Genomic DNA, 9,487 nt, shown 5'->3' on the forward strand with positions numbered 1-9,487 from the left:
TTATGACTGCTGTAAAGGCATGAAATAAAAATCCCATCAATGGACACTTGGTATTGATGTAGTTCTTGAATACAGGTGGGTTTAGTGGGATGAGGTCTGGAGCCGATGACCAGGAAAGAATTCTTGAGACATCTTTGGTGCAAAATGGTAGTTTTATTAAAGCCGGGGGACAGGACCCGTGGACAGAAAGAGCTGCTGCACCGGGGTTGTGAGGGGTGGCTGATTATATACTATGGGGTTGGGGGAGGTAAGGAAAAGAGAGGTTTTCTAAAGAACTTTCATATGCTAAAAAGGACCTACAAGACACTGGAGGCCTTGCCATAGTTAAGGTTGTTTTTCCCTCTAGTCAGGCATTAACATTGAGACAGTTGGGAGCTTCCTGGAGGAACGTCACATGTATTCCATTCAGGAGTGGGGGAGCAGGGCGGTTGCAGGGTGTCAGCTTGTGCTTTGTCCTCAGCTAGCCTTCTGCTCCCTCATCCGTAGGACTTCCACACAAATGTCCCATGACCATGATGAGCAGCCCTAATAGAACATGATTCAGTAGAATTTTTCAGGTATTTTTGGTCCAAAGCTCCTCTGGTTATTCATGATTCAGATGGGAAGTTTCTCCTCTTTGGGGCCTCATGGGCCTCTCTGTTCTGTAGATTCTGCTGCTTTAATAACTTCTTTTGGCTTCTCCTCTTTACTTTCCTTTTTCTGCTGCTTCTCTGCTTTCTGCTCTTTTGCCACGAGTTGATAATTGATGCCCATGCCAATGAAGAGATAGATGCCTGCTATAATGAGGATCACACCACATGCCCAGTAGGTGTATTTGTAGTCTCCATAGATGTCATTCAGACGACCTAAAGATACCCAAAACAAAGTTATGTGGACAAAAGTAACCAAGTATACCTTCCCCAAAGAGAGCTGAAGGATCCACTCAGAAAGAAGATGTCAACCAATCCTCAAAGAGCCCACAAATGACAGATTCATCTAAAAAGGAACTGTTAACAATGATCTCACCTTTTATGATGTCACATTTGATTTTAGATGGCCTTGCATATCCCATTACTTTTGCACCTTGAAAGTAATGAAATCTTGGCCAATTGGAATGGGGAAAGACCCAGAGATCACCTAGAATCAAGTCTCTCCCTTCACAATGGAAAAATTTGTTGCTCAAAAGAGGTGTAGGAGTCTTGCCCCAGGCCCCAGAGCTAATTGCAGTCCCCGGCCAATGCTCTTTTGCTGACATCAGCATTCCCAAAAAGCGGCCCTGGGGACACTTGTCGAAGCTACAGAATTAACTAACAGCAACACCTTTCCACCATCTTAAGTGCTTAGCCCTCACGACAGGCAGCATCTGTCATCACGCTCACTGTCTACAAAGTCAGACTTCAGAAAAGGCACATCCTAGGCTCCTCCAGTGAAGAGTCACCATGTGCATTAGCATATTAAAGGTTCTGCAAGGTCCTCTAGTAGAGCAATCTATCAAACTTGGTGTTCCCCAAATGTTTTTGGCCATGAAATCCTCACGATAGTAGAATTTATTAGCATCTCACAAATTGGCATGTTAAGGAATAAACACTGGAAAACCCTACTCTATACCTCAGAGAAGGACTGAATATAACCAATTCAAACAGGATTCCATGTGCTTTTCTAACTCAGGGCACTGGCCATCCAGCCAAACTTACTGAGCCTACGCATGCACCAGGCACTGGGCTGCTGGCCGTGAGGATAAGGGAGAGCAGAGGAGAAAACCTCCACAGTTCAGTGGACAAGAGAAATGTTAATCAAATAATTACACAAACCGTGACAAGGAGGGTTTGCAAGCAGAAAATCGGGAGTTGGCAGCAGCAAGCAGGGTCAGGAAGGCTTCTCTCAAAGTGTAAATGAAGCAGAGACCTAGAGGGGGATGGGAGTTATCCAGGAGGAAGGGATGGCAGAAGGCTGTGGCCAGGGAACAGCAAGTGCAAAGGCAGGTGGGAGGAAGCAGGGTGTGAGAGGGAAGGAGGAAGGGCGGGGCTGCTGGAGCAGAGAGAACAAAAGGTGAGTGACAGGAAATGAGGCTGGAGACATTGGTGGCCAGGCTGGGAGGCGCCTTGAAGGCCACATTAGGGAATCTGATCTCCACCCTGAGAACAATGGGAAGCAACTGGAAAGATCTAATCAGCTGGGCTATCAGGTTTGCATTTGCACAGATAAATTTTGCCTGCAGAGTAGAAAAGATTGAAGGCCGGATAGAATGGATATGGGTAGACCCGCCAGGAGGCTCGTGGATGGAGCAGCCCAGATGGGAGACAGGAGCTGTGGACAGGGTGGTGGTGTGATGGAAAAGTGGGCCCATCAGAAAGAGATTTAGGAGCTTACTTATAGGACTTGGACTCTCATTGGATGTAGGGAGGAATGAGGGTGGGGAGTTCAGAAAAGTCAGTAGTGGCTCTTCTTTTATGAATCCTTCCTTATTTATAATGCATAATCTCAAAAGAATGAGTCATATCCAGAGGAAGTCTAAATGATTATTGCATTTTGCATTAATAATAATTTTAAATTGTAAACAATTTGGTATTCTTAGAGAATCATCCATCAAGTTTTATGGTCATTTACTAGTTGTGTGATCTTGGGCAAGTTATTTCACTTTTAGAAGCCTCTGTTTCGTCACTGATAAAGTAGGGACATTATTAGTCTTACCTCATAGACTTGAGAGATAGGATGGGGTATATGAAATGATTAAGACAGTCCGTGGTACACTGTGAACCCTCACCTGGTCAATATTGTTATTATTTTAAATGTTACTACTAAGATAAATTCCACAATTAAAATGAAATTACCAAAGTACTTTAAAGGTGGAGTATATATTATATATTTTTCTATAAGAAACATGTTAATTTTATGATCAGAAAAGGTTATTTTAACAAATATTTAAATTTGCAATTGTTTTTGACTCCCCTTTCCCCTTGATGTTTGAATGTAATTCAATTCTGTAAGAATCTGAGCAATTATGCTGTGCCCAGCACTGTGCCAACACTGAGGCTACAGAAACGAGAAATACTTTCTGCCACCAAGCAGCTTACTAATCTTGGCTTTCTATCACCTTTTCCATCTTCTATGCCTGTTTCATGTTAACAGAACCAAAGAGGTAGTAAGGCATACTATACCTAAAAGTGGTGGCCCCAGGAGGACAGGACAGCATTCCACAATGGTCACCAATCCCACGGCACTGGAGAACCTCTGGGGTCCAATAAGGTCCATCAGTGTTTCAAACAACACTGAGCTAAACCACCCAAATGCAAATCCAAGGAAGCCCACATAGACACAGAACCCAGTATAGCTGGAGGATAAAGGTGCTAGCAGATGACACACTCCATTTGCAACAATAGAAGCCGCAAAAAAATACTGAACTCGAGGTCTTATCCACTTGGTGTTGGCTACAAGTCCCATAGATGGTCTGGCTACCATGTCAACAAAAGCCAGAATGGAAAGAAGGAAGGCAGACTTCTCACTAGAGTAATGTTGACACTTGGCATAACTATTAAGAAAGACTAAAGGAGTAGCCATCCCAAAAGCCATTATCACATTCCCAGAGAGGTACAGTAAAAAGCCTCTGTGGGTAAACAGGGATAAATCCATAACTGTGTTAATTGTTTGAAAAACTGATCGTTTCTCTGCTTTGGCGTTTCCGCCATTAAAGTCTGTATTTGCATCACCTGCCTCCTTTTCTACATTAGATTTTCCAGCTTCCTGAAGGGATTCTTTAGACCTATCTTTCCCTGCACTTGTTGGTGGGGGCTCTATTGGTCGCATCAGGGCTCCAGCTACACAGCAGTTTAGTAGGAGGCCCCCAAGAATTAGGAAGCTCCCTCTCCAGCCAAAGATACCAAAGAGAGCCTGACTGAGGGGGGCCAGAGTGGAAAGGAACACAGGGCTGCCTGCCATGGCCAGTCCATTTGCCAACGGTCGCCTCTTGTAGAAATACTTGCCAATCATGGTCAGAGCAGGATTCAAGTTGAAGGCAAGCCCAAGACCTGGGGAGGAGGGGGGAAGAATTACATACCGTAATAAATGTCAGAAACATATTTGTTATTAATCAGCTAGACAAACTGAATGGCAAGAGGTCAAAATCATCATTATAACTAGTAGATCATTAAGTGGGCTGTTATCAAATACAGACATAAAGTCTCTTTATGCAACAAATAATAGACTTAAAATATAACATTAAAATAATTCTTTTTGCTTTAGCAAAAATAAGAATAATAAATGTAGGCTCCTTTGTTTAATTTCATAATTTTAGGTTTCCTGAAGAATAGGGAATTGAAAACAAAAAGGAGAGAGGATAAATCTTGTAAAATCAGAGAGCAAGACAGAAGAGGAGGGGCAGACGGGCAGGAAAAGAAGAAAGGGGATGGGGAGAGAGAAAATATTTTAGGACAGTAAACACAATATTGTGAAGATGCTAACATTACCTTAGTAAATCCATTAATTTAATGTAATTTCAATGAAAATGTCAATGCATTCAATTTTTCAGACGAAGTACAATGACTGTAAAATATACCCAGAGACGCGATGCTTGGGTGGCTCAGTCAGTTACGCATCCGACTCTTGATTTTGGCTCAAGTCATGATCTCAGGGTCGTTAGATTGAGCCCCATGTCTATCTCCGCACTCAGTCAGGAGTCTGCTTGGGATTCTCTCCCTCTTCCTTTGCCCCTCCCCCCGCTCTCTCACACTCTCGTTAAAATAAATAAATGAATCTTAAAAAAAAAAAATACCCCTCAGAGAACAAATACAATAGAAATATTCAAAAAGTATAAATAATTGGTGGGACCAACACTAACAGATATAGAAATATTTTCTACAGCTACAGCTACAGTAATGAGAACAGTGTGCACTTAGTCAAAAATGGAAAAACTGATAATAAAATTGGGGAAAAGTCCAGAAATAGGACCAAAAGATACATTTATATTAATAGGGAAAGAGTAGATTTTTCAATCGATGGAGCTGAAACAAGTATCCCAATAACCTCCTAAATGGTCTCCCATTCTTGCTCCCTTGGTAGGTAAGCCCTTACTTACCTTCCTATCCGCATCTCAGCGTATTCTCATACATGCTCAGCACAGTTATTCCTCTAGATTTTCACAAGCCTGGCTCCTACTTATCATTCAGATCTCAACTCAAGGTCACCAACTCTGAGAGGACTTCCCTTTAGGGACTATTCAATCTTTCTCCATCAAAATTCTCTGTTTCAAGTTTTTGCAAAGCACTTACCACAAGCTGATATTTTTCTTATTTACTCATTTATTTGTTGGTCTGTTTATTGTCTGCTTCCCTCCACTACAGAGCAGGAATCTTATCTATCATGTTGACTCAATCCCCACAGAGCTTGGAACAGTCCTTACATACAGTAGGGACAAATATTTATTGAATGAGTTAATAACAAACAGGCTGAATAACTAAGTGGGAACAAATAAAGTTCTGTTCTTTCCTGTTATTCAAATACTCTAGATGAATTACAATATTTAAATGTTTAAAATTTTAATTAATGTAGTAAAAGTACAGATCCAAAAAGAAAATACCTGTTATTAGCATTATCTCAGATCCTGCAGGTAGGACTGTACATTATTAGAACCTTTCTTTTTTTTTTTTTAAAGATTTTATTTATTTATTTGAGAGAGAGAGTGAGAGAGAGAAAGAGCACAAGAGGGGGGAGCAGGAGAGGGAGAAGCAGACTCCCTGCTGAGCAGGGAGCCCGATGCGGGACTCGATCCCGGGACTCCAGGATCATGACCTGAGCCGAAGGCAGTCGCTTAACTAACTGAGCCACCCAGGCGTCCCTATTAGAACCTTTCTAAAAGGATATTTGGCCAATCATATCAAAAACTTTTTCCCCCGGTAATTCCACTTCTAAAATTTGTCCTAAGGAAATTACCATGTTCACAAAGAAATACAGAGAAGCACTATCATACAAGTAGTGTTTATTAATAGTGAAAAATATAAACAACCAAAAGGTCTTTCAATTAGAAAATGGTGAAATAAACTATGGCACATCCATCCAATGGAAAAATAGTAGCTGCTACAGTATGTTTATTGAGATGGGGAACTATATACATAATGTATTAGTAAGTAAAAAAAAAAAAAAAACTGATTACAAACATTATACTAAAAAAGCATATGTGTATGCATAAAAAATGTATGAGCATCAAAATATTAATGGTTTCCTCTGAATTGTAGGGCAATGGATGATCTATATTCTTTATCCTCAGCAGTTTCATTTCCCAAATTTAGCTATGAGAAAGGGGGAAAGAGGTTTTCTCATGTGTGTCCTTAATCCCTTGAAAATGTATATGGCTTCTCTACCAAAAAATTCTTGCTTGTTTCTGACATTCTCTCTTACTCTAATTTGAAACAATTTCTTCTTGGGTAGAAGGATAATGAGTGGGAATAGCTGAGGACCACCATTTCAACAACTTGGACACACTCTTTACTTATGGCCACTATGTTTCTTAAGACAAAAAAATAATTTTTTTTAAAAAAAGAAGAAAGAAAAAACCCCTCTCTTTCAATAAAAAAATAACCACCCCAAAGTGCCAGAACTTTCTTTAAAGACATGTTTCTCTGGGGGTGCCTGGATGGCTCAGTTGGCTAAGCGTCTGCCTTCGGCTCAGGTCATGATCCTGGGGTCCTGGTATTGAGCCCTGTGTCAGGGCTCCCTGCTCAGCAGGGAGTCTGCTTCTCCCTCTGTCCCCTCCCCCCCATGCTCTCTCTCTCTCTCAAATAAATAAATAAAATCTTAAAAAAAAAAAAAGACAGTGGCACCTGGGTGGCTCAGTTGGTTAAGCGACTGCCTTCGGCTCGGGTCATGATCCTGGAGTCCCGGGATTGAGTCCCACATCGGGCTCCCTGTTCAGCAGGGAATCTGCTTCTCCCTCTGACCCTCCTCTCTCTCACGCTGTCTCTCATTCTCTCTCTCGCAAATAAATAAAAATCTTAAAAAAAGAAAAAAAAATCTTAAAAAAAAAAAGACATGTTTCTCTGGTACTATGAAATTAACATATGTATAGCTCTTAAAAATGGTGATCCAATAATTTTTCTAACAAAGAATTTTCATTTTTCAAAAGAGTTGGCAGATGAATGCTATAGAGTCCACATAAAAATTAATGCTTGAAAATACATCAGTAGCAACTCACCTCCAATGAATCCAATATACAAGTAAAGTTCCTGTACAGTGTTGGAGAAAGAAGCCGCAATCAAGCCACAGCCTGACAAGCAGCCACCAACAATCATGACTGGACGACTGCCATATTTATTCACCAGGATACTGCTGACAGGACCTAGGAGAGAACCAGAAATTTGGTAACGCAGAGAAGCCCACCCCTCACATCCACACCTGCACAAAGCATTACTGACACAAAAGGATGCCGAGACATAAATACCCCACCCCACAAATAAACAGATAAATCAGAAGACAGTGGTAAGAAATATTGCTTTCTATTTTATTTCAGAGTCACCGGTTTGTGTAATGGGAAAAATATAGCATCGATTGTATAATGTACCATGTACATCTTCTATATACCTAGAACATACTGGATGGATTTTAACTGAAGTATGGAAGACTTTAGCCTATCTCCTTCAAGGAAGATTAGGCTGCAAATACCCTGATTGTAAGTGTTTATAGGATTCTTCATGTACATGTATCCTATGTATCTAGGATATTATCAATATGTATGTGGCAAGTTTGCTCTGTTTTTAATTTTTTAGATGATCATCTGGAGCAAATGCACACGAACATGATGCAATGTATGAGCAAGTCTGATCAAACTTCTGACGTTAGAGCATATTTTCAAATTAGCTGAAATGTACTTTGTTTCTCATAGAAAACAATGACAAAACCAAAACAGAACTACAAAACAAGAATGCCTACCATCACCACTTTTCTTCAACATTATACAGGAGGTCCGAGGCAGTGCAGTAAGACAGGGGGGCAAGAAAGGTGTAAGGAAAGGAAGAAACCAAACTATCAGTATTTGCAAAAGATAAGTTTGTCTATCTCAAAATTTTGAAAAAAAAAATCTACCAATAAACTATTGGAAGTAATAGAGGTTAGCAGGGATATATAATTAAAACACAAACATCAGGGGTGCCTGGGTGGCTCAGCCGTTAAGCGTCTGCCTTCGGCTCAGGTCATGATCCCGGGGTCCTGGGATCGAGCCCCACACTGGGCTCCCCACTCCACAGGAAGCCTGCTTCTCCCTCTTCCACTCCCCCTGCTTGTGTTCCCTCTCTCTCTGTCTCTCTGTCTGTCAAATAAAGAAAATATTTTTTAAAAAAGAAAAAAACCCCACAAACATCAATTGACTTTCCATACACCAACAACCAACACAAAACTATTTTTAAAGAAAGTTATCCTTTATAATGATATTTGTTTTTGCAATATAACTGACCTAACAGCACATGGTTGTATGTAGCCTTTTTTGTTAAAGGGAATGAAAAATATGACTCCAACTACCTAGCTTCAAAAACTAACATTTTAAATATCTTACACATAAAGGCATCAAGAACAAAAACTATTTAAAATGGAGCCTTTGTCTGCCTATTGAAAATTAAAAGGGTAGGCCTTCTGGGTACTTACCTCCCCCATACATGACAGCAAACATAATAGAAGAGATCCAGGACACTTCGCTGGTGCTGGCATTAAACATTTCTTCAATTTCTTTGTAAAATACAGAAATAGATTTGCCAAATGCACAAGAGAAGCCAATGGATATAAAAGCTCCAACAACCACTGCCCACCCCCAGCCGCCATCTGGGGGGGGTGGGTCTAACTGGAACTTCATTTGATGGTGACATTGTACATAACGATGAATTCCAAAATGCAGTTCAAATCCAAATATCTAAAGGATATGAAATTAAAATAGTACATAACAAGTAGGTCAATATAAAGCACTTCCATAAAATGCCTTGCATTTATGTTATAAATAACTGAAATGCTTTTCAATGTTACTTATACTCTGTGAACACCGTAGAAAAAGTCCAAGAGTCATAATATTGCCCCACATTTGTATAGGCTTAAAGTTGAAAACTCACCACTACTTGAACCATACACCAAAATCCTTTACAATCCTTTCCAATAAATATACTGCTTCTTCAAATTTATAAACATACCTGTTCTAATAATAGAGATCAGTAATTTCCCACATTATCAAGGATAACTAAGTAATTCATTTGACTTATCTTTATGCAAAACTCACACTGCACACACTTTTATAAACGCTTCACAATCTAGTACTTCCTTTATAATTTCTCTCCTTTCCCAAAATATATTCTCCACTACTCACCTGATTTTTCTGTTCTCTAGAATTTATAGGCTAACTTGGAAAATGTCGGGAAGGACATACTAATATCCCGTAACTCACTAGAGATATAGCAATTTTCAAAAGAAAAGTTCTTCCCACTTTGGGGCTAGTATGAATAATGCTATGAAATTTTGTGTGCAGGTTTTTGTGTGGACAAGT

The 9,487-nt window shown here is 40.1% G+C and overlaps 1 protein-coding gene across 1 annotated transcript; it reads right to left on the reverse strand.

Annotated features, from left to right (window-relative positions):
- Positions 1 to 624: 624 nt before the first annotated feature.
- On the reverse strand, positions 625 to 8,809 carry LOC110580598 (monocarboxylate transporter 1-like). Its single transcript, XM_021690284.2, has 5 exons — positions 8,605 to 8,809; positions 7,163 to 7,306; positions 3,756 to 4,004; positions 3,138 to 3,716; positions 625 to 845 (listed from the first exon to the last, which is right to left on the reverse strand). The coding sequence occupies exons 1-5, from the start codon at positions 8,807 to 8,809 to the stop codon at positions 625 to 627; spliced, it is 1,398 nt and encodes a 465-aa protein (XP_021545959.2).
- Between the last annotated feature and the right edge of the window lie 678 nt (positions 8,810 to 9,487).

Source organism: Neomonachus schauinslandi, chromosome 4, assembly GCF_002201575.2.
Source record: "Neomonachus schauinslandi chromosome 4, ASM220157v2, whole genome shotgun sequence".
NCBI classification, from domain to species: Eukaryota; Metazoa; Chordata; class Mammalia; order Carnivora; family Phocidae; genus Neomonachus; species Neomonachus schauinslandi.